Here is a 23,714-nt window from a genome sequence, read left to right on the forward strand (position 1 = left end):
GGGGAGGCTTGTGCCGGGGCGGCGGCGGTGGGGGCGGTGAAGGTGGGGGAGGGGGAGGGGGCCAGGTCGCCGGTGGCCGAGGAGGCGGCGGTGGCGGCGGCGGCGGCGGCGGCGGAGGAGGAGGAGGCGGAGGAGGCGGCGGCGGCGGAGGAGGAGGCGGCGGAGGAGGAGGCGGAGGCGGCGGCGGCGGAGGATCAGGCGGGGGGAGGAGAGACAGCGGAGGAGCAGCCGCTGTCTGCAGCCCGCCGCCTCCCGGTGCCCCCTCCGCCGCCATTCGACTCTCTCCACCCTCCGTGTGCTTCTCGTCCACACACCCGTCCCTCTCGTCCTAGGCCTCGCCCCGCCTTGCCCGCCGCCCGCAGCCGCACCCGCCGAGGAGTCACCGGGAGGGAGCGGCGCCAGGACCGCGGAGGAGGGGAGGGGGCGCGGGCGGGCGAACCATGCTGCGGGGCGGCGCGGAGGCGCCCGCGGGGCAAGCAGAGGGCGAGGCGGCGCTGTCGCGGGTGGGCGAGCGGGCGGCGGCGGGGCTGTCGCGGGTGGGCGAGCGGGCGGCGGCGGGGCTGGCGTTCGTGCGGCGGCGGCGAGTCGCGCCTGACGAGTCGCACCCTCTCAGAACAACAGTCAACACCAAAGCCGACGCCCGCCACCTCCACACCAACACCTGAGGGAGGGTGTAGAGGATGTAGAGTGTAGAGCGCTGTAGAGCTGTAGAGATGTAGAGCGCTGTAGAGCTGTAGAGCTCTACATCCGCCGCGTGGCGCCGAGGCGCCGGCCAGTCGCAGCCGTGAGGCATGCCACAGCAGCAGAGGCACCTCCCACCCATTGGGCGGGCAGACAGAAGGCCAGGGCAGCACTGGCAAGTGCAACGCGCCTCATGTCGGAGAGCGACCGTGCCTCGTTCGCCGCTTATGATGTACTTGAGCACTTGAGCACTTGATAGGGTCGATTCCGCATGGTACGGGACCCCTCGCGATCGTCTCGCCCTCCCTCACTTGGTGTGTTCATTGGGGGGGGTCATAACAAACACGGTACAGGATCGAGGTGCACGCTGCCGAGACAGTGTCGTCCCCCCTCTCCCCGACGGCGATGGCGGTGTGACCGATCGAGCTACAAGAGGAGCTTCGGTTCAGCAGGATCCGAGTTAGACCGGTGCACTACCTCACTGGGCCACTGGGCCTGAGACCACCGAGAACGCTTCTCATCACCGTCTCGGATTTATGTGGGATCGAACCACTCCGGGATGGGCAAGCCCATCGTTCTGATAGTGCCTCACCTTGTGACGGTGCCCTGGCAAAATCGTCCCGATTTCGATGCGCGATTTAGCTAAGTCCCAGAGCCGTTTACGCATGAGCGGGCCCCCTCACCAGCCTAGGGCTCGCGCTTCTGGCCCGAGGTGTCGCCGCTGCCTCCCGCGCCCTCCGGCGCCTGCTGCTACTGCCGGTCGGCCGGTCGGGTCCGCGCGACGGCTCCATCCTCGAGACGTAGCGGTCGCTGAGCGCTTTCTCGACCGCTACGTCTTCCAGTGCACCCACCCACCGCGACCCTCGAACCTGCGCTGCGCGGCGCAGTTGCTGCCGAGCGAGACGCCCCCGCCCGCGCAGGGGCGGCATCACCAGACGCTACCGCATGGCCGAGCAGCGAGCAGTGTGTGCCGCAGTGCCCGTCCGGGCCCTCTTGCAGCTGCCTCTATTGGGCGTAAACCGCGGATATAAGGGTCTATACGGAGGTGGGTGGCCTCTTAGAGGTATGGGAGCCGCTGGCACCGCGCTGGGCGCCGCGGATGCACGTACGAACGAACATTATGAAATCGGGACGATTTTGACCCAAAAATCACAAGGTGTTCCCTCACCTGCAGGAGACAGCAGAGGGTATGTGCGCCGCGCCGGCGGGGCCGGGCAGGGTGGGTGTGTTGGGGGGGGGGGGGGGGGGCTCAGCCGTGCAAAAAGCATCAATTAATAATAGTAGGGAAGAAATATTGCTCGGCCGTCCATGAAGTCCGTCTCGATCTGGAGGAGACGGGTCAACCCCGTGAGGACCAGATCAGGTTCGCATTCATTGTCGTAGCCGGAGGGGATGTTGACCTTTAGCTCTTGGGGCCACCTTTCCGCTTTGGTTTTTTCCCCACTGACCACTCGGGCAACTTTTACCAAATGCAAAAGTTGCACCTTACCATTCGGGCAAATTCGATTGCATTTTACCACTCCACTCGGGCAAACTCGATGAAACGGGCGGACGGAAAACGCGTTTGCGGCAGCTCGCCCGAGAGCTATGCATGAAGCGGCCGGCGCGCCACCGCAGCTCACCGATGGAGCTTGCGGAGCGGCTCAATCCACTGTCGCAGCAGCATCGCGACCCATTCTCCAAGGAAGCACGGCCTCTGGCATTGCGATTGCACAGAGAGCGAGCAATAGTCGCCAAAAACACTGATCTGTGTGCAGCGGATCTCCATGGCGGTCGCGACCAGCGAAGGGACAACCGCAGGCCTCGGATGCTCGCCCGGAAGCGGACGGTCTCTCTTTCGCTACGTGTTTGACGACGTCAAACAGTGTTTGACCACGGCGCTGTTCACAGCGCGCGCGGACGGCCGTTCTGAGAGTCTCCCTCCGCTGGACTTTTGTAAAGCATGCTTGTGGCAAGTTACGGACGCTAGTAGCGACCTCAGAGACCCAAACCCGAATTAATAATTAAGGCTCAAACTATGGTCAAACAACCGTCAAACAAACAGTCGTCGGCGATGGGGGTGGGCGGGTGCACGGAGCTAAGTGCCTCGCCACCCTCGCAGGAGTCGCTTAGGCGGCTCCCGTGGTGTACCTGTGTTAGTGCCAATGCGCGCCAGTCCCGTGCCCAGTGTTGTGCACTCCAAATTCTTTTTTCTGGCACGACAGGACTGCGACAGGAACCGACTGGCGCGGACTGGCACACACACCGGCACACCACCGGAGCCGCCTAAGCGACCCCAAGCCCGCACCAAGCCCGCATGGCTGAGGCCGGAGGCGCGGCGCCTGCCCTCGACCGGCCGTGCCGGGCGATGGTCGCACTGCTCATCGCCTTGTTCGCGAACGCGGTTGCGATGGCGTCGCCCTTCCCGTTCGCGCCCTTCCTCGTCCTGCACTACGGCCTCACCGACGACCGCGCCGAGATTGGCTACTACGGCGGCTTCATCCTCTCCGCCTTCATGCTTGGTCGTGCCATGTCGTCGTACCACCTCGGCCTGCTGTCGGACAAGCACGGCCGCGTCCTCGTCATCGAGATCGGCCTCCTCTCCTGCATCATCTTCCAGCTCCTCTTCGGCCTCGCGCCGACCTTTGGCGCGGCGCTCGCGGCGAGGCTGCTCATGGGCCTCTTCAACGGCATCATCGGTGTCGCAAAGGCCGCACGCTCAGTGAGACACGCCACAATCTCATCATCGCTGCGAGAAGGCGTCGCATGTGTCGCAAAGGCGATGCTGCCCGAGCTGGTGACTGCGGCGCAGCAGCCGCGCGCCATGTCCGCCATCTCTGGCATGTGGGGCCTCGGCAATGTCGCAGGCAGTGTCCGGCGGCCTTATCATCAACACAGACGGTGGTGACACGAATCACAGCCCCACAACTCGCAGCAACACATCGTCGCAGACAGGCTCTCTTCTCATGCGCCCGCCACCGATGAACTCTGAACTGGTCCGTTGCACCAGGACCCGCGCTCGGCGGCCTGCTCTACGGGGTCCCTCTCTTCGCCGGCGTCGACGCGCCGGCGCCGCTGCCAACCTCGCTCGGGGCCTGTTCACACCTTCAGCTGTGAACAGGCGTCGACGCGCCGGCGCTGCTGCCAACCTCGCTCGGCGCCGGCCTCGCACTGGCTGCCAGATAGAGAGCGAGAGAGAGGTGAAGAGCAGCCACGGGCTTGGACTGGATAGGGGCGCGGGCATGAGCGGACGCTAGACAGGAGACGGCGGCACGCTTGGAGCGACACACAGACACAGAGGCACACAAACACCCATACTCAAAACCGACACTCCGCCAGCTGACACTGCCACACACGCCGCGAGAGCCCCCGTGTTTGTAGCCTGGCGGGTGTGCCGTATTCGTGCCGCGTCCTCTGCCTCCGAGCTCGTTTCAATCACCCTGAGAGTGAGCGTAGGCTGCCCTCGGCTTGGTTCGAGTCTGGCTGCCCGAGACGCGCGCGCGCGACGGCGGCGCCTGCTGCGAGCTGTGAACAGCGTCTCTTCACAGCGCTGCCTGTGAACAGGCGCGACACGAGGACAGGATTGCGGGCTGTGACTGAGCCAAAGGGAGACGCTGAGGCCGCCGCCGCTGACGGCGGCGGCGGCGGCGGCGGCGGCGGCGGCAGATGCGGCGGCGGCGGCAGCAGCTGCAGCAGCGGCGGCGGCGGCGGCGGCGGCGGCAGCAGCTGCAGCAGCGGTGGCGGCGGCGGCGGCGGCGGCAGCAGCAGCAGCGGCGGCGGCGGCGGTGGCGATGCACGGAGAGGAGCGCTGCGGGGGTTCGTCGGCGAAGCGCGAGCGGCAATGGCGCTGCCGCTGCCAGCGATGCTGCGGCGGGCGCGGTGCTGCGGCGGCGCGGGCGGCGGCTGCTGCAGAGGGGGAGGGGGTGGAGGAGGAGGAGGGTACGGGGGGCTCCCAGCGTCGGCGTGGGCTTTGGTCCCGGTGCGTGTGTGCTGCTGTGAACGGCGCCTGAGCACGCGTCTAGCTGTGCGCAGGCGTGGGCTCCGGTGCTGGTGTACTGCGCGCTCTCGGGCGCGACTATCTTCTTCGACGAGCTCTACCCGCTGTGGCTGGTACGAGATCGGCCGAGATAAGCTGAGATTGGCCGAGATTCTGCCGGTCGTGGCTGGTCCTCGAGATCAGCCGAGATGAGCTGAGATTGGCCGAGACTAGGAGAGGCAAGGGAGAGCTCGCCATGCGGGTGGACGGCGGCTGTTCACACCTCCAGCTGTGAACAGGTCGCGCCGCGGGACGAGGGTGGGCTCGCCATGCACAGCGGAGACATCGGCGCCACCATCGCCTCGCCCAAGCGCCACCACTGCCGCCGGCTGCTGATGGGGAGAGGAAAGGAGGCCGTGAACAGGCGCCATCATGGCCTGCTCTGGCGCCGCCCTCGTCACCTTCCAGTTCCTCCTCTACCCTCCTCTCGCCGCGCGCTGTGCGCCGTCTGTCATGTTTGCGCGTTGCGCCGTGCTGTACGCTGTCATCGCCGCCGCCACCCCTTTCCTCGCGCCCCTCGACCCTCGCCCCCTCCCCCTCCCCCTCCCCCTCCCCCTGGAGGGGGGCGGTGCGGCGGAGGGGCTCGAGGCGGCGTCGGGGGTGTGGGGCGGGGACGAGGAGCCTGCCTTGGGTAGTGAGGGTCGTTCAGGCGGCGACAGCGGGGCCTCTTCCCCCCCCGCCTGGCTGCGCATGCTGCTGGCGGCGCACTATTCGGCCTCAAAGTGCGTGGCGAGTGGATGCTACACGTCCGTCGTTCTGATGGTCAGCGGCTCCGTGGCGCCTGTGAACGGCGTCTGTTCACGCCTCGAGGCGTGAACAGGTCCATCTTTCTGATGATCAACGACTCCGTGGCGCCGGAGCTGCGGGGGCGCGTGAATGGGCTCTCGATGTCCCTGTCTTCCTTGTGCAAAGCCGGCGGGCCGACTCTCGGCGCTTGCCTCCCCGCCCAGCGTAGCAGGAGAAAGCGAGCACTGAGCGGGACCTAGAGAGGTCTGGGGTGCTAGCACTACCTCCTTACCACTAGAGTGCGGCTATCTCCCGACATCTCCCCACATCCCGCCAGATCTCCCCATATCTCCTTACCACTAGAGTGCGGCTATACCCGCGGTATGGACATAAGCCCCACTCGCCCGGCCTCGCTCTCGAGCTCGGACGGCGTCGCCTTCACGCAAAAACCACAACAAGCGGGCCCAAGACAGTCGAGAAGGGAGAGACAGCAACGAGAGTCAGAAGTCAGCACCGGGTCCCAGGAAGCCGAAGTGTCGCCTTCACAGTAGCTCACGGCCGTGACCAGGCGCCGTCCTCTTCGCCTGGTCGCTCTCAAGCGGCGTCGGCCCGCCCTTCGACGTCGCCTTCTCGTTCCTTCTCACCGCCCTCGCGATGCTCTCTGTCGCGCTCGCCGCCTGCAGGCCCGTGTTCACGGCTGGCCCTGTGAAGAGGCGCCGTTCACACTCTCGCTGTCCGCCGCCCGCAGGCACTTGGCGCCCGCCGCTGCCCGCGCACGCGGCTACCTCGGCGGCTCCAGCGCCACCCAGCAGCTCTCGAGGTCTCGAGGGTCGCAGGAGCTGGTCGCCGCGCAGGCTGCTCAGAGCGGCGCGGACAGCGTAACGGCCAGAGAGGGCAGAAGGAGGTAGAAGGTCGGCGCACGGCCGATGGCTCTTGAGCTGACAGACCACCGCCGCGCGGGTCTCTGTACTGGCCCTGCACTGCCACACTGCGCCTGTTGCAGTAGCGTGGTGCGCTACCTCGTACCTGGCGGTCTTGAGTCAATCAGTCACATCTGCAGCACTGTGCGGTGTGCGGAGCGGGCCAGGTAAGGTAAGGTAAGGTAAACTTCTCCACACACACGAGGTGTGGTGGGGCAAGGGGGGGCAACCCTCGCGTCTCCACGTCTAACGACAGGAGCCCCACGGCATTCAAAGTGCAAGGCCCGTTGCGCGTGGGTGAGCGGTGTGTGCGCCCTTGTCTGTGAGAGAGGCTTGTATTTTAAGAACTCTTCTCCCAACAAGGCTGTGAACTCGGTCATTATAACTCCGACTTGCTGCGAAATGTGGAAAGCTAAGGAATTCACAAAGGCAAGATATGCACGGAGACTGTTTTGCTTCCCGTAGCCTCGACCAGCGCCCGCCAGGCGCCAGCCAGCCCGCACACGCCGTCATCAGCGCAGCTCCTTGAGGGCGAGGAGCAGAGCGAGCACGAGCAAGTCGCCGGACGCGAACCATCGGAACCAGGCCGTGGGGAGGCGCCAGCAGGGCGGCTCGCCAACGCCGCGCGGCCAGACGGGCTCCAGCCCCTCGACCACGGTAGCGTGCCTACTCAACAAAGTGTGGACTCTCCTGCCTAATTAACAACTAACTCTCCAGCCCCTCGACCACGGTTAGCGTGCTCAAGCTCCGACGGAAGGAAGGCGTGGCCGAGAGCCGCCGCCGACGGCTGCCCCTCCCCGCCCGCGCGCCGCTCGATCGTACCTCGGCGTATCTCGGCGAACCTCGGCGCCAACGCGTCGACGAGGCTGCTGGCGCGCCGACGCGCGTACTCCCTCGCCGGCGACAGCAGCGCCGCGTCTGCGCCAACCGTCGTCAGCACCAGCACGGGCTCCAGTGAGAGAGACGCGACTGCGGCGCCGTCCGGGCGCGTGGGGCTCGGCGCCTCGAGGTTTGCCTAATTCGTAATCAATGACTACTACGTGAGTAGTTCCGTATACAGTGGGGCTCGGCGGCCTCGAGGGCCGCCTCGGCGATGCCCTGCTCCAGCCTCGCACCCAGCACGCTCGCCTGCCGCGCAAGCCACACCTGTGAACAGCGTCTCTTCACACCTCGAGCTGTGAACGGGCTGCCTGGCGCGTAAGCCACGCAAAGAGCCCCTCGCCGGTTGGCCGCGCGCTCGATGCGCTTGGGGGCGGAGCGACGCCGTCGGTCGCCGTGCCGAGCAGTGCCAGCACCGCGGGTGGCGGCATGTGGGCGAGCGGCGGCGCGGCGAGAGCGACGCAGAGGGAGCGGAGCGCCTCGTCGCGGCGCGTCGTCGATCCGTCAAGCCCGCCGCCCTGACACGCACCGCCGCCGCCGCTGTCCCCGCCCGCCGCCTCCCCCAGCGCCGCCTCCGCAAGCGCCGCCTCCCCCAGCGCCGCCTCCGCAAGCGCCGCCTCCCCCAGCGCCGCCTCCGCAAGCGCCGCCTCCCCCAGCGCCGCCTCCGCAAGCGCCGCCTCTCGACCCCCTCTCGGCGTGACACAGCTCGACAGCCAGCCCGACCGCTCCGCAGCCTTCACCACTAGCTGCGCGCAGCGGAGAGTAGCGGCGCGCGCCGCCGCCGCCGCCCGCTCGGAGGCGGAGGAAGCGCCGCCCCACGCCCACGCCACCGGCGCAGCGAGCAGGCTGCCAGCCCGCAGCGCAAGCCCGCCCGCCTCTTCCGCCGCCCACGCGGCACCCTGCACCGCGGTGCCCGCAGCCTCCGGCAGCCAGCCCGCCTCGTCCCCGCCCCCCCTCCTCCGCACCTCCGCAGCCTCCGCCGCCAGGACACGCTGCCGCGCCTCGCACAGCTCTGCCAGCGTCAGTGCACCCGCCTCGTGCAGCCGCACGAGCTGCACAATCACGCCGCCCGCCGCAGAGCCGCCCGCCGCCTCCCCGACCGCCTCGTCCGCCGCGGTGCCGAGGGAGTGCGTGCCCGGAGCACGAGAAGGCGGCGGGCCGTCCGAAAGAGAGGGCGGCGGCAGCTCTGCAGCCTCTCCTCCTCTTTCTCCACCACCTCTTCCTCCACCTTCTCCGCCTCTTCCTCCACCGCCTCCGCCTCCACCGCCTCCGCCTCCGCCTCCGCCGCCTCCACCTCCTCCTCCGCCTCCTCCTCCACCTCCTCCTCCGCCTCCTCCTCCGCCTCCTCCGCCTCCTCCGCCTCCTCCGCCTCCTCCGCCTCCTCCGCCTCCTCCGCCATCGCTGCCGCCGAGCAATCCTTCTGCCGGACCCTCCCCAGTGATTTCATCGGCAGTGCCACCCCCGCCGCCATCCCCTCCGCCTCTGCCGAAGCCGCCGCCGTCGCCGCCGTCGCCGCCGTCGCCGCCGTCGCCGCCGTCGCCGCCGTCGCCGCCGTCGCCGCCGTTGCCGCCGTCGCCGCCGTCGCCGCCGTCGCAACCGCTTCTCTCTCCGCCGCTGCTCGCGCCGACCATATCACTGACGCCACCAAACGGCGAGGGAAGGGCGCCGCTGCGCTCTCCGCCCTCAAGACGGTGCGCGAAGGGGGACGGCTCCGGGAAGGCTCCGGCGGGGGCGCCGAGCAGGGCTGCCACGGCGGACGTCACCTCCGATGCGGCTGGGAGGGGCGGCGGCATGGAGGAGGAGGCGAGGTAGCCTGCGAGCAGCGGCGGCAGCAGCAGCGGCGTGCCGATGCAAGCCGCGACGCGGGCGGGCATGGCGGCGAGTGCTGGCGCGGAGGCGAGGCTCGCGAGGACGGCGTGGTAGAGAGAGTCCGACCCGCTTGCCCGCAGCACCACCAGCTCCTCCCGGAGCCCGAGCGCCACGTACAGTGACGGCATCGCAAAAAATGGCAGCGCAAGCGACGGGCGCGTCCCAATCAGCCGCACGCCAGCAGCAAGCGTGCCGGCCGACAGCAGCGCTGCGCTGCTGGCTGCGAGCCACTCCACGCGGGTCACCGAGAGCTCGAGCAGGCGGGTAGGGTGCACAGGAAGCCGTGCCAGCCGACGTCTCGCCCAGCCGCCAGCGAGGTCGTGCGCCAGCACGATCGCCGCACCACCGGCTGCCCACCGACCGCACGTGCGGAGTCCGCCACCGAGGCGAGTGGCGGCGAGCGAGCCGGCGGTGGCGGCGAGCAGGCAGCGGTTGGCGTCGGCGTCGGCCAACATCGGCATGGTGCAATACAAGGCCACTCCGTCGCCCTACCGCCGGCCGCCTTACGCTACGCTCCAGGAGCTAGCTGCAGACACTGACACGCCAAGGGAGGAGGGCACGCCGCCACCACACAGGGCTTTTCACGGAGAGGAGTGCGGTGCAGCGGTGCGGATGGCCGGGCCAAAAAAAGAAAAAATGCAGGCGTACAAAGCCTGGCTGGGTGCGCTTCTCAGCTCCCCGGCCCGGCAATGCACTCCGCACCATGCACAATGCCGCTCTCCCCGCACGCTAGCTCGTTCACCTCTGCCACGCCACAGCGGTAGGTAGGTAGGTAGAAAGGTGAAGAACAGCCAGGCTCGGACTGGACACCAACGCGGTATGGGTGGACGCGGGACAGATGATGACAGATGACAGCGGTGTGGAGAAAAAGAGAATTTTCCAAAACTGTTTTTTTTGGGGGGGGAAATGCAAAATCGTTCATTCCCAATACCCCTTTGGTGGCCTCTACGCTCTACAAGTAGCCGGTGGGGGGCGGGCCACGGCTGCATTCTCGTCTTTTTTTAGAGCCGTGCGGGTCGGAGTACTTGTAGCTTGGAGCACTTGGAGTGCATTTCAAACTCACAATTCCGCTTGCCTAGATGCCACAACTACCCCCCATGCCTCGCCAAATGCGAGAGGGCGCGTGCCCCTGAGATGACGACGAGGGAAAACCTCCAGCCTCCGAGTGAGTGAGTGAGTGAGTGTGAGTGACTACCTCCGTTTCGGCCTGCCTGTCTGCGACGGCCGTCACTCCCCTCCCAATCCGTCGCTTTCCGTCACTTGGAAGCCGGGAATCTTACGACAAAACTCCCTCGCACAACACTGGGCACGGGACTGGCGCGCACTGGCACGAACACAGGTACACCACGGGAGCCGCCTAAGCGACTCCTGCGAGGGTGGCGAGGCACTTAGCTCCGTGCACCCGCCCACCCCCGCCACAGGCAAGCTCATTCACGACCTGCTCTGCGATGGCCGTGTGAAGAACGACTGAGATGCGCTGCTTCTGCAGCCCCAGCCAGCTCTTGGTGGTCCAAGTCACCTCATCGAGGTACTGGGCCCGCGTCAGCTTGTTCTGTAGCACGTCCGCCGCTCTCCGGAGGATCTCACGGACCCCCTTTCCGAACCCGCCGAACGATTCGAACAGCAGCAGCTGCACTTCGACGCCCTTGTCTTCCCTGGCGTAGCGATAGTCCCCGCCGTAGGACGGTATGCGGCGGTCGCCGCCCGGCACCAGCCGCGTCATTGTGTTTGGGCGTCGCATCGATCAGAGCCGGACCGGTTGGCTGTGACGCTCCATCGGCCATCTGCGCCAACGATTGCGCAGCAAGCTGAACGGTTGCGTTCGCAGCAGGTGGGTTACCCGCCCCCGTTGCCCGGAGGCGTTCCACAATCTGCTCTTTGTCTTTTATGCGTCGCCAGCGGCCCTCGCAGCTGTGTGTCGTTCGGCGCAGACGACTCGCAATATCTTTCCACGTCACAGCTGGCTGGCTGAGCATGCGAGCACGCACTATGAACTCGTCTTCTGAAACGCTAAAGCGCGGCTGACCGTGGTGCTCTACAATCGAGGGTGGCGGTGGCTGCGGTCCTTCCGTACCCGAACCAATGGGGTCACTGGACTGCTGCACTGTGGAGACAACCCGCTGACCACTGTCAGGTGCGCCCGGAGGCTCCACGCGCGGCACAGCTTGAACGCGCGGCACAGCTTGGATAATGGATGTATCATTTAAGAAGGCAACAGCGTCGCTTGGCGGCTGGTTTGCGACATCCGTCGAGAACAGCTGTCCGTTGGCAGATGCTGGCTGGTTGGTGCTCATATCGAGGCTGATTGCGGCGGTGGTTACGGAATCGACGGGAACGGCAGGCGGGGCAATTACCTCGACGATCGGGGCGGACATTGTGCTGTAGCGGATTTGGAGACTGCGAGTGTCGCTTCGTTTTGGTTTCCTTGCGACGGAGAAAGGTGGGCACCTTGAACTTAGCCACGTGGGTGATCACGAGGCCCCGAGGCCCCGACCGATGCCCCGAGGCCCCGAGTTCACCCGCCATTAACGTAAACTGGCAGACCGTGGTCAGATTTTATTTTTTGGTATAACGAATCCGGCGGCAGGGAGACAGAAAGACAGACAGAGTTGCCATTTTGCTCAGAGAGGCTCTTGGACGGACGGTCGATAAGGGGCATCACTCTATACCTCCCCAACCCAGCTCGTCCGCGCGCGCGAGAGAGAGAGGACGCGGTGCGGTGACGGCGATGCAGACGCGAGACGGACAGACCGGGCGGCGCCGCTGGTGGGTGGAACTCGCGGGCCGACCCTCACACACAGACAGACTCGACAGACTCACAGACAGAGACAGGCAGGCCAGGCAGGCGCACACTGACAGAGAGAGAGAGGGACGCTGCCCCTCCTGAGCCTCACAGTCTCCCACACACACGCACGAGTACAAATACGCGCGAGGCATTCTGGCCCCTGGAGACTGGTAGAGAGGGCGGCGGCGGCGAGGGCGGCGGCGACGGGGGCGGCGCGGCTGGAGGCGAGGGCGAGAGCGGCGGCATGCCGGACGGCGGCGGAGGCGAGGGCGGCGGCGGGGCGGGCGGCGGCGGCGAGGGTGGCGGCGACGGAGGCGGCAACGGCGGCGGCGGGTGGGAGGGCGGCGGCGGCGAGGGTGGAGACACCGCCGAGCCGCTGCCAGCCGAGCGACAGCCTGTGGGGAGCGCCGAGAGTCTCTCCGAGACCCTCCGCGTGGCGGCCGATCCTTTGAGGGCAACGACGGCGGCGTGCCAGGGGCAACGCTGCGCGCCACCCGAATCAAGCCAACCACGCGTGCCACGCCCACCCAAGAGGGCGGCCGAGGGTGGTGCTCTCCACCACAGTTGGAGCTGCGGAGTCATCGGCGCGGCCAACGCTGCGGCGTGCCGTATCAACGCTGCGCGCCAGCCGCTCGGATCCAGCACTGCACACGGCAGAAGCCGCCACGTGCTTCTCCAACCTGTCTGTGGACCAGGCGGCTGAGCGGCCGAGCGCTGAGGCGATGAGGCTGAGACCACGCGACCAAGCGGCATGCCGAGGTCCGAGACAATGCGCGCGCCACGTCCCTGATCTTGCACCAAAGGCCGATCAATAACATTGGCGGGAGAGAGGAAGCCGGTCGTGTCCGCTGCATCGAGCGGCGTGAGCGATCGAGCCGTCTCGTGTCGCCGAGCGGGCCCGGTCGCGCCTCTGGCACTGCTCGCAGCGGCGGCGACGGACGCGACAGCAGCACAGGGCAGCACAACAGCACAGAAGCGACTGAGGGTAGCATACCGGCTCCCGCGCAAGCGTGCGCGTTTGAAGTAAAAGCCAATCCCGTTTGCAGCCGTGGGGCGGAGTGGATTCGAGAGGGTTTTTCGTAGCGCCCGCCGGAGGAAGCTGCGATGCGCGAGCCCAACGATACCAGCATGTTGCATGTCAAGAAGTGCGCGAACGTGCCCACGCGAGAGGGCTACAAGGTGCACGGCTGGGAGATAGGGCTCCCAGACTGGTTTTCTTTTTTCTCTGAAGTGACGGACGGTTCGAAGTGACGGCTTCCAAGTGACGGCCTCTGGAAACTTCCAAGCAGCAGTCACTTCGAAGTGACGGCCCGTCGACGTGGCATCTGACGACCGCCCTTGGCGACGGGCCAAAAGTGACGGCTTATGGCGGCCTCAATCTGTGCGACCTGGCAGGTTCCTGAGGTGCACGTGTTTCACGGGGCAAGTTGCACGGGTAAGACGTTTCGCGCAGATCAAATGACCGGCAGCGACGTGTACAAGTGTACTGGTAGTCGGACATGCCTGCGCCGCTACAGCGGGCAGGCAGACGTCTTTCTCGATGATTACTGCGGCGAATTGCCTGTCCATCTGCTCCTCGTCCTGCTGGATGGAAGGGATGCATATTCCCAATGCCGACGAGTTGTGATCACCTCAAACGCTCCTCCCGAGAGGTGGTATCCAGACCTCGAGGACAGCACAAAGAGAGCTCTTCTGCGCCGCTTGGGCCGTCTAGCCAGTGACCAATCGCTCGGGTACACCCACATCACAACCACGCACACGTGACGCCTCTCATTACGGCTCTGTACCAACCGCGGTCCAGTTGAGTTGGTTGCGTCGCTCAGAGCCGTACTGGTGTGAGCCGTGACTGGTGTATGAAGCGCACGCTGAGGCCGAAATAGACCGTGTAAGGAAGTGAAAATGGTACGCGCAAAGAATGTGAACCTTGATAGAAAATGTAATTTGATGATGCATACAGCAGCAAACATGACACAACCTCGAGAGCAGTCTCTGTCATGGGGCCCGCCTACTCCAATACGCAATGCAGAACGCTACACTTCTACAAAACAATGACTTGCGAGGCAGCCCGAGCGCGAGCGGTCGCCATCTCGGCCTGTGCGCGCGTCTGCAGTGACTTGAAGCGTGCAATGATGGCCCAGATCGAGTTGTCCAGGACGCTGCGCGGCACGCTCTCCTTCAGGATGTCGGCCGCGAGGATCTCCAGCCAGCGCACCTCCTTCAGGACCAGCTCGCGCTCCTTGTCACGCGCTTGGAACAACTTGTGTTGCGCCTCGCGGATACCCTTCTTTTCGTTCTCGACCCGCCGCAGCTTCTCCTTGACGGTCCCGAGCTCGACTGCAATGCCGTTCTTCTCCCTCAGCAGACTGCCCTCGTACACGCTCATCGCGCCGATCTGCGCCTCGAGACCCGCAACCTTGCCCGCCGCCACCTGGTGCATGCCAGTCTCGAGAGAAAGTGACGACTCCAAGTCGGCGATGGTGGCGGCCTGCTCAGCGATCTTGGTCTTGGCCGCCTCGAAGTCCTGCGAACGATGGGAGCAGCTGTGAGGCGCGAGCTCTCACAGTGACGACAATCAGCTACGGCAACTAGGGCAGACCTCCGCTGGAAAGAGCGTGCGAGCCGCCTTGCGCGGCTCGGGCTGGCCGTCACCGTTGCTGGAATCGCTCGCGGCTGTCGGTACCGGTCGCTTCTTTGACTCAACCGGCGGAGTCTTGACGTCAACGGTGGTCTGTGGCGCGGGTGCCGACCCGACGCAGGGCTTGACAGTTGCGACGACCGCTACGGGCTCACCGGCGAGCGACGGGCGAGCCGTGGAGCTCACGTGAGAGCCAGCGCCGGTGGGGTCAACGCCCGCCACCACCATAGGCGGCTTTGAGTCACCGGGCTGCGTCATCACGCGCTGCGGTTCACCCACGAGGACCGTCGATGCGAAACTTCCCGGCCCTCCAAGTGACTGTTTTTGGCCCGAAGTGACGGCAAAGTGACGGTTTTCGCGGCAAGTGGCGGATTGCGCACGACACACCGCTATAATGTCACACACTCTCTCACACACACTCCAGCCTCCCTGAGCTCAGCGCACGGGACGGCCGTTGAACTTGCGGCAGCTCCCTTGAGGTGACCACGCGGTTCCCGTTTCAGAAGCGGAGACGCAGCCGCGGCTGCTTGCTGCGTCGAAGCGACGAACCCATGGCCGCCCGCGTCTCGACGCCTCCGCCTGTGAATAAGTTCGACGCCGATGCAGAGGCCCTGACACCAATCAAGGGCGGCAAGCGGCGTCTTGCCTCGGTCACGGCCAACAATGCAACGCTGCCGAGCGAAAAGATGCTACAGGGTGTGGTGATGGTCGTCGACGCAGAGGGGCGGCTGCGTCCTGTAAACGACGGCGTGCTGCCGGCGAAGCGGCCTCGCGGGCCAACCGTCGGCCTCGGACAGACGGGCGAGTGGTCGGTGTGGCACGATACATTTAGCCGCCCACTCTGCCCTTGCCCGCGGCTGGCACACCGCCACACCAAGCTACCTGGAAACGGCCATACCATGCGCCCACAGGTGTACACCTGCTGCGGCGGACGTGTGCCGGTCTTCAAGGCAATGCGCCGATATGAGGAACTGCATCGCGAGGTGGCGGACGCGGCACGAGCCTCTTTTCTGTCTCTGGACGACCCGCTAAGCGTACCCCTCGACGCTGCCTACCTCGAGGGTTTCAGCGAGGCTACCGCGGATGCCGGTACGCGGCCGCCGCCACGCCAGTTCCGTCTCGCAGAGCTTAACATAGCGCGCCCTCACATCGCAGAGTTCCGGGACGGACTTGCAGACTTCGTCGACGGCATCTCCAACGCATGCACCGACGGTGCCTGGCGAGGCCCTAGCCCCACATGGGAGGGGATCGCCCTTTGCGGAACAGCAGCGGAAGCACTCTGCCAGAGCCCATCGAGGCCGAGCCCCTTGAGGCCCTCCTCCAGGCCAGCCTCTCCGCCCAACGATGTGGACCCTTACGCATTCCTGTGGCGTGCCGCATGCAGTAGAGACTACATCAGCAGCAGCCCGCAGAGCCCAGAGATGTAGCACATAGGTTACGGTAGCCACTAGTAGGGTGCGCTGTGAAGCGTCTGCTTGTTGAGCACGAGGAGCAAGGTGTAGCGGAATAGTCCTAAAACGACAATTAGAGATGGGCCAACAGAATAGACCAAAGAAACATCGGGCGGGGTGGTCGGTGTGCGTGTGCCTAAATCCCATCTCGTCTCAGACTTTGACGTAAGCACTTAAGTTAAAATTATCGGTGGCGTGTCACCATCTCGCGGCTTCGAAAAGCTTTTACTGTCCGCCGCGCCTGATTCGTCCGCGAGTATGCTGGCCTTCCTTCCGCTCGTGTCAGCAGCGGCAGCAGAGACATGGTACCGCAGAGGAGCAAATGATGCTATGAGTGGTAGCCTCCGCGCGGCGGCGCGCCACTTTTCGGAGTCGCGACGCCTCCTCGAGATGCAGCAGCAGGCGTGCGTTTCGGCCTATATTCGCAAAACGGTCAAGCTAACCTATCTTCACTTAATCTTTTTACATGACGCACCGGTTTGGGCGCTGCATTGCAGCCCTTCCTAGTCAACGCAAGAGGAGTACCACTGCCTCTACAGTGCATTTCTTCACTCCGGCAGCAATTAGTTAAACGTCCACTGCGTTTCCCCATCCTTGTCTGAACAATCATGCACGCGAGTTTCAGACGCATATCGCACATGCGTACTAGGCGTCGACGGATACACAAACGGCGCCGCACCCGGGGCGATATGAACGCCGCAACCTCTGCCCCACGGGCGTGGTCGATGCAGACCTAGACAGAGCGGCCGTACTTGAGCGCCCCAGGAGGCTCGATCCTGAACTGAGGGCCACGCTGATTCGGAGGCTATCGGCCCTGGAGCAGCTCACCCACGCGACAGACAGCCTCCAACGTGGCGAACGGCGGGCCGCGATCGCACACCTCGAGGGAGCTGGCGGCGCGCTCGGCTGCCCTGCGTCTGCCTGCGAGCCTCATCGTCCGTCACCGGCTCGAATCGGCCCACGCGATCCCGAGAAACCGATGCCGTGAGCGGCCCCATGCTCACAGTCGCATGCGCTGTACGTAGGCCCGAGTGCGAGAGATTTGGAAGTGCTCCTGCGTGTGCATGGCCAGCTGCAGACGAGGCTCACAGGCAGCAGTTGAGATGTTCAACACGCCTTCGACGGTTCTTTCTGGTATGGCTCTATGAGGAATGATGGTGCTTGCGTGGCTGCGTGTTCGCGGTGCACGCGGTTCGTGGGGGTTCACAGTTTCCAAATCTTCTTCCAAAAAAAAGGCAGCGTGCTCGAAGGTAGCAGACATCCCCCCCATTTTTGAGAGGGTCAACACGCGCGCGCGAGGATGGGTTGCATGCCAAACGGGCGCCCGACCCGCGACCGGGCCGCCGCCCTCACCGCCGCAGCCACACGAGCGAGGGGCACGCCAGCAGCAGCGCCCGCTCCGCAGCCTCCGGCGAGAGGCCGAGCTCACAGCAGATCTGGTCCATGGTATGGCGCCCGTCGCACAAGTGGCGCCATCCGCCGCCGCCGACCAGACCCGCCCGCCCGCCCGCGCCGTGCACGCCGGTGCGGTGTGCCGCCGCCGGACGGGGCGCCGAGGAGGGCTGCGCGTGGGCGCCGCTCGCCTGTGTTCACACACGCGGCTGCGGTGAAGAGACGCCGTCCACACCGCCGACCGGCGCGCGTAGTGGCGCAGCTCACCCCGGGCATCGGAGGCTCCGACAGCGCCGAGGAGCGCCCTCTCCCCGCGGCGGCTCCGGGAGGGGAGTGCTGGTGGTGAAGCTGCGACTGCCGCTGCCGCTGCTGCTGCTGCTGCTGCTGCTGCTGCCGCTGCTGGTGCTGCTGGTGCTGCTGGTGCTGGTTGTGGCCGGCGAGAGTGAGGGCGATGCTTCCGCCGCCGAGGAGGTTGTGGTGCTGCGGGTGGTCTGGCTGGTGGCGCTGGTGGTGCTGCATCGGGCTGCTGCTCTCCTCCTCGCGCACCTGTCGAGATGAGCCGAGATGAGCCGAGAAGAGCCGAGATGAGCCGAGATGAGCCGAGATGAGCCGAGGTGAGCCGAGAGACGATGAGCCGAGAGATTGCTATTGCCTGCGATTATCTGAGGCCACCCAAGATTGCCCGAAACCACCCGAGGTCACCCGAAACCACCCGAGGTCACCCGAGGTCACCCGAGGCCACCCGAGGTCACCCGAGGTCACCCGAGGTCACCCGAGGTCACCCGAGGCCACCCGAGGTCACCCGAGGTCACCCGAGGTCACCCGAGGTCACCCGAAGTGCTTCCCCCCTCGCGCACCAAGAAGGAGAGCGAGCAGACGGTGTCCGTGGAGAGCGAGCCCAGGCTGCGCTGCCGCTCCCTGTCCGCAGAGCCGAGGCTTCGCACCGCGATGTCTCGAAGCTCGGGCGGGGCCGGCAGCGGCGGAGACGGCGGCTGTGGCGGCGGAGGGAGAGGCTGCGCCGACGGCAGAAGCCCCGTGCCGGTAGGGTGCATGTGAGCGGGTAGCAGCGTCGCCGCCTCCTCCGCCTCGGCCTCGCAAGCGGCGTGGCCGAAGCCCTCGACGGGCGGCGCGACGGGCACGGTGTGCACACGCCGGAGGAGGCCTATTAGTTCATTAGTAATTATTAATCAGTTGATTATTAATTAGGTGTGCACACGCCGGAGGAGGCCTATTAGTTCATTAGTAATTATTGATCAGTTAATTATTAATTAGGTGTGCACACGCCGGAGGAGGCCTATTAATTCATTAGTAATTATTGATCAGTTAATTATTAATTAGGTGTGCACACGCCGCAGGAGGCCGTTGGAGGTGGCGAAGCAAATCAGCCGCCGCACGTCCACCGCCGCCGCCTGGGGGGAGGGTGGGGGGGGGGGGGGGGGGCTTTAAACAGGGGGTGTGAAGACGGCCAGCCGCCGCACGTCACACCGCCGCCGCCTCCGCAGGGTGCGCAGCGCACGCCGCCAGCACAGACGTCCAGTGCCTGTTCACGGCCGCAGCTGTGAAGAGAAGTCCGCCTCACCCCCGCTGACACAAGCCGCCCCGTGCCCCAACGAGGGCGAGCGTCTGCGCTACACCTCCCCTAGATCTCCCCTCTATCTCCCCGCATCTCCCCTACATCTTGCCCCGACGACGGCGAGAGCGAGTCTGCCGGTCGGAACGCGCACAGCAGCTGCAGCAGCGCCGAGAGGAGAGGCAGCGGCGCGTCCGCGGAGGGGCGAGCAGCGTGCCTCGCCCGATCGGCCATGCGCGACGAGGAGGCGAAGAGGAGGCGGAGGCGCGGCGTCGCGGCGTATGCGTGTGCAAAGGCGAAGGGCTCGGTCAGCAGGATCCAGCCGGCCACGAGCAGCGCCTTGGCGGGGAGATATAGGGGAGATGTAGGGGAGAGATAGGGGAGATGTAGGGGAGATATAGGGGAGATGTAGGGGAGATATAGGGGAGATGTAGGGGAGATATAGGGGAGACACACGTGGCTACGGATGGGGGACGGCAGGGGCTCGCTGCGCAGCCAACCAATCAATCAACTCTCTCTCCGTTGGGGCCTGCGGCGCTCGCTGCGCAGTCACCTAGCTCACCCACGCACTAACTGCCGGGGCCTGCAAAGCTCGCTGCGCAAGCGGCACGTCGACGGCGCACGCCGCCGCGAGCGCGCTGACACTTCGCACGCCATCGATCGCGCCTAACTAATGATTGATTTTATTAATTAGTTATTAATTATTGTTCACTTCGCACGCCATCGATCGCGCCGAGCAGCCGACGCACTGTCAGGTCCCAGGTGCTGGCCTACGTCATGATCATCTCCCCTGTATCTCCCCTGTATCTCCCCTGTATCTCGAACTGTCAGGTCCCAGGTGCTGGCCTACGTCATGATCATCTCCCCTGTATCTCCCCTGTATCTCCCCTATATCTCGAACTGTCAGGTCCCAGGTGCTGGCCTGATATGGGGAGATACGGGGAGATAACGGGGAGATGCGGGGAGGTGTGGGGAGAGACTCCGCTTCTAGGGTCGCAGTGCCGTGGGAGCGTCCGGCCTCGCCAACAGCGCCGGGACAAGGTGCTCGGCCACCTTTGGAGGCGGAGGCCTGGGCGGCGGAGGCAGCTCGAGCCTCATCGTGTGCCCCGAGTCGAGCGCGAGCGTGCAGCCTCCCTCCTGCCGCAGCCCGTGCAGCAGCGCCGGCAGGATGTGGCCTAGTACTGGATGGCGGCCACTCGGGCGACGCTCGCGAGGTAGACGAGCGCCGCAGCGGGCCGCATCGGCGAGAGAGAGAGAGAGCGACTCAAGGAGATGAACAGAGGAGAAGGCCAGTGCGCGCTATGAACAGAGTGAGTGTGCTGGGCGCTGGGAGTGAGAGGATGAGAAAGTGCCCGGGAACACCTAGCTTCCCGCGCGACGCGCACGTCGACAGCAGCCTGTCTCGCCGCTCGAGAGCAGTTAATTAATTAATTAACTAATTAATTTTAACTAATTAATTAAATAATTAATTAATAGCCTGTCTCGCCGCTCGAGAGCAGTCAATTAATTAGTTAATTAACTAATATTAATTAATTAATGAATAGCCTGTCTCGCCGCTCCAGAGCAGTCAGGTGCTCGCACGCACGCCGCAGCACCGTGCCGTACCTGCTGGCACAGTCCTCGCCACCACCGCCGCCTCTGCCGTCTGCTCCGGCGGTCGGGCGGAGGACGAGGGCGAGCGAGAATAAGAGCGCGTTGCGCTCCTACGGTGTCGACTCATCAGCGTCACGTCGAGTCATTAGCGTCAAGTGGAGTCATTAGCGTCAAGTGGAGTCATTAGCTTCAAGTGGAGTCAGTAGCTTCAAGTGGAGTCATCAGCGTCAGAGCAGCGGCCATGGCGAGCTAGGGGTGGGGGGAAGGGTCATTCGCCCTGGGACCCAGCGCTGACTCCTGACTGTCGTTGCGGTCTATCCCTGTCTCGACTGTCTGGGCTTGTGCGTCTTGGGTCCGTGGTTGTGTTTTGGGGGAAGGGCAGAGATCTCCCGCCATGCGACAGCAGCCTCCGTCACGAATGGGCTAGGGTCAGGGCCAGTCAGGGTTAGGGTCAGGGTGAGGGTGAGGGTCAGGGTCAGGGTCAGAGGTAGGGTGAGGGTGAGGGTGAGGGTGAGGGTGAGGGTGAGGGTGAGTAAGGGGTCGGAAGACCGACGTGAGGGCGTGCCGTCGGTAGTGCGCAGAGTCTTCAGAGCACCGTGTGAATGGGGAGCATTCGCATTCGCCTTCCTGGGACCCAGCGCTGACTTCTGACTGGGGGGTTGTGTTTTTGTGTGTGAATGGGGAGCGTCAAGTGGAGAGATCAGCGCATCAGCGCAAGCACGGGCCCAAGGTAGTTCAAGGCATCGGGAGAGTGCGGCGCGAGCACATCCACGAGAGATGCATCGTGTTCATGTGAGGTGTGGCTGGTGTCAGAGAGGTGTAGAGATATGAGCAGCGGGGGCCTAACGGGTCCGACTAGTCACCGGACACCAGGCGGTAGTGGGCAGAGGCGGTGGTCCGGCTACAGCTGACGTCGGACCGAGGTCTGTGTCTCCGCATCTAGCGTTGCGCTCGTACTGCGCGCCCTCGAGGCAGACCGGCCAGCAGAGGACGGAGCGGCTCGCGTCGCGCAGCACCAGCAGCTGATTGCACCTGCGAGGCCGCGGCGGCGGCGGAGGCGGTGGCGGCGGTGGCGGCGGCGGTAAACGTGGCGGTGGCAGTGGCGGCAGCGGCGGCGGAGCTGGTGGCATGCTGGCGATTGACGATGTGGTGGCAGTGTCGGCGAGGGCGGCGGCGGTGAAGGGCGAGGAGGCGGCGAGGCGTGGGCTGGTCAGAAACGGTGTGGCTGGCAGCGCACAGTTGCGGCTTCGGTATGAGCACGTCGCACACGGCGTCAAAGGCAGCGGTGGAGAGGTAGCCGGGCGGCTCCTGGAGCGAGAGTGTGCGGCCGAGCCGGTTGTCGAACTCGGCGAAGAGCAGCGCCTGCGGGGCGCTGTCCGTGCTTCTCACCATCGCGAACAAGAAAAACATCGATACTTGACCCAACATAGAGGGCGTTGTGTAGCCTAGCTTTTGGGTAATATAAAAAACATCGCCGGCTTGCAAGCAGTTCGAGAGTGTGTGTGTGGCGTCGCTACGCGCGGTCTTCCGCGGGGGGAGCGTCGTCGACGGGTGCGGGACCGCGGCGCAGCCAGTGCCGCGGCGATGCCTCCGGCCTCCGGCTGCTGAAGGGGTGGCTTGCTGGTCGCTGCAATGGCGAAGAACTCGTCTCGTCGCACACCAAGGGCTTACGAATAGCCTGTCTCGACGAGCTCTCGCTCGATTGCACTTCGACCTCTCGTTGCACAAAACCCATCTCTCAACACATCGGAACAGTGTGTTGTATATGCCGGCAATCGGATGAAGTGATTTCGCTTGCCGCTTCGCGAATAGCCCACGCAGCCACCCTCAACCTAGACGCCACGCATCTCTGGGACTTTGAGCACTTGGTCAGTTCACCTGTGTTGTCATCGCGCAGGGTTTGATGTCCCTAGGATGACGGGTGAGGACCTCTGTCTGGTGCGGCGTGGGGCAGGGCCCGGACTCAGCCGACTGCGCGTCCCGAGCCCACGGATCGGCGCCATCGCACAGGCCCGCCAGCCGCCGCATAGCTCCAGAGAGGCAGCTGGCGTTGCGCTGCACTGCTTGAAGGTGCTGCTGAGGCGCTGCACTGCTCAAAGCTGCCCCGTGCGCCGCCGCGAGCACCGCGTAGTGGTCTCGCCCTCTGGAGAGCCCCATTACGACCCCTCGCGGCCACTCGCGCCGTTGCAGCAGCTCCGACCCCGCCACTCCGGCTCCCGAGCGCGCGGCGAGCACGAGGAAGAGCATGCGCATGGGCCAAAATCCGTTACTCGCATCACTTGGGCACAATTGTTTTCTCCTTCCTCGAGACGATTACGCACGCTGGAGCGCTCGTCCCCGCGGGCAAGAGGCGATATACGGCGCTGCCTCTGCACCGCTACGCGATGACACAAGCGACGCAATCCCGGCGACATGCAGGCACCCAATGCTGTGCCGGAGGCTGACTGGTCGAGGCGGTCGACCTCGCCGTGGCTCTTCCACGCGCCGCCGCTTCTCGTGTGGACAGCTGGTTCGGCTCGGACGCAGTGGCCAAGAGGACCACCACATTCGCTGGCACACCGCGGCCGACGCTGTCTGCGCTCCCACGCAAGCGCCGGTACCAAATCGAATACATGCGTTACTGCGCTTACTGCGCGCACGCTCCGGCACATTGGTCTGCGCGAATTCGAGGCGCCGTGCGACGTTTGAGGCGGACAGCCCTAGGCGACACGGCGTCTGTGCTCGTGTTTATTGTGCTCGTGTTCAAGCAAGAAGCATCAGTGCGGGTACATGCGGTCCTACCACTGCACACAGTGCTTCCCGGACCCGAGCCAGGTTGGCTACGCGATCTGCAGCCCGGTCGGGACAAAAGCTGGCGACCCTCACCGGCTTTGCCAAGCACCTGCTCGAAGAGGAGCCGTCGCATCGGGCACAGCAGCGCCCCCCCGCCGCGACGCGGCGATCGTCCAACCATCGCCGTACCGGCGACCTGAGCCTGCGCCTGCGCCGGCAGCGGCGGCGCCGGCCGCCGCGGCGCCGGCAGCCGCAGTGCCCCGTGCGCCGCCGCATCATCTAGAGGTGAGACGGGGTGAGTGGCGAGTGTGCGGCGGCCGGAGGGCGCGTCAGACGACCGCGAGGGCGGCCCACATGCGGAGTGACTTTTAGAAGTCACCCCGTTTCGGGCGTCTCACCGGCGTACTTGAGGTGCTTCAGACGGAC

The 23,714-nt window shown here is 65.3% G+C and overlaps 5 protein-coding genes across 5 annotated transcripts; 2 read left to right on the forward strand and 3 right to left on the reverse strand.

Annotated features, from left to right (window-relative positions):
* Positions 1-2,977: 2,977 nt before the first annotated feature.
* Positions 2,978-3,846, forward strand: EMIHUDRAFT_241913 (hypothetical protein; the record flags this gene model as incomplete). The annotated part of the gene is made up of 2 exons (XM_005773074.1): positions 2,978-3,530; positions 3,782-3,846. 2 exons carry the CDS (start codon positions 2,978-2,980, stop codon positions 3,844-3,846), a joined length of 618 nt encoding a protein of 205 aa, XP_005773131.1.
* Positions 3,847-5,583: 1,737 nt separating this feature from the next.
* Positions 5,584-6,330, forward strand: EMIHUDRAFT_315975 (hypothetical protein; the record flags this gene model as incomplete). The annotated part of the gene is made up of 3 exons (XM_005773075.1): positions 5,584-5,647; positions 5,991-6,111; positions 6,171-6,330. 3 exons carry the CDS (start codon positions 5,584-5,586, stop codon positions 6,328-6,330), a joined length of 345 nt encoding a protein of 114 aa, XP_005773132.1.
* Positions 6,331-6,679: 349 nt separating this feature from the next.
* Positions 6,680-7,764, reverse strand: EMIHUDRAFT_424736 (hypothetical protein). Its single transcript, XM_005773076.1, has 4 exons — positions 7,533-7,764; positions 7,429-7,470; positions 7,083-7,357; positions 6,680-7,008 (listed from the first exon to the last, which is right to left on the reverse strand). The coding sequence occupies exons 1-4, from the start codon at positions 7,650-7,652 to the stop codon at positions 6,855-6,857; spliced, it is 591 nt and encodes a 196-aa protein (XP_005773133.1). The 5' UTR covers positions 7,653-7,764; the 3' UTR covers positions 6,680-6,854.
* Positions 7,765-13,852: 6,088 nt separating this feature from the next.
* Positions 13,853-14,788, reverse strand: EMIHUDRAFT_369053 (hypothetical protein). The gene is made up of 2 exons (XM_005773077.1): positions 14,472-14,788; positions 13,853-14,396 (listed from the first exon to the last, which is right to left on the reverse strand). The coding sequence occupies exons 1-2, from the start codon at positions 14,736-14,738 to the stop codon at positions 13,914-13,916; spliced, it is 750 nt and encodes a 249-aa protein (XP_005773134.1). The 5' UTR covers positions 14,739-14,788; the 3' UTR covers positions 13,853-13,913.
* Positions 14,789-19,910: 5,122 nt separating this feature from the next.
* EMIHUDRAFT_241920 (hypothetical protein) lies at positions 19,911-22,769 on the reverse strand (the record flags this gene model as incomplete). The annotated part of the gene is made up of 4 exons (XM_005773078.1): positions 19,911-20,098; positions 20,529-20,626; positions 21,754-21,878; positions 22,446-22,769. The coding sequence occupies 4 exons, from the start codon at positions 22,767-22,769 to the stop codon at positions 19,911-19,913; spliced, it is 735 nt and encodes a 244-aa protein (XP_005773135.1).
* Between the last annotated feature and the right edge of the window lie 945 nt (positions 22,770-23,714).

Source organism: Emiliania huxleyi (genome assembly GCF_000372725.1).
Source record: "Emiliania huxleyi CCMP1516 unplaced genomic scaffold EMIHUscaffold_347, whole genome shotgun sequence".
Taxonomy (NCBI): Eukaryota; Haptophyta; order Isochrysidales; family Noelaerhabdaceae; genus Emiliania; species Emiliania huxleyi.

What these genes read in the sequence shown, in the direction of transcription:
- EMIHUDRAFT_424736 (XM_005773076.1), bottom strand. Translation starts at nt 7,652, where the DNA reads ATGCCGCCACCCGCGGTGCTGGCACTGCTCGGCACGGCGACCGACGGC. An exon ending in TGGAGCAGGGCATCGCCGAG is followed by an intron (nt 7,358 to 7,428) that starts GCGGCCCTCGAG and finishes ATTACGAATTAG; the next exon opens with GCAAACCTCGAGGCGCCGAG. An exon ending in TTCCTTCCGTCGGAGCTTGA is followed by an intron (nt 7,009 to 7,082) that starts GCACGCTAACCG and finishes TTTGTTGAGTAG; the next exon opens with GCACGCTACCGTGGTCGAGG.
- EMIHUDRAFT_369053 (XM_005773077.1), bottom strand. Translation starts at nt 14,738, where the DNA reads ATGGTGGTGGCGGGCGTTGACCCCACCGGCGCTGGCTCTCACGTGAGC. An exon ending in GCACGCTCTTTCCAGCGGAG is followed by an intron (nt 14,397 to 14,471) that starts GTCTGCCCTAGT and finishes CATCGTTCGCAG; the next exon opens with GACTTCGAGGCGGCCAAGAC.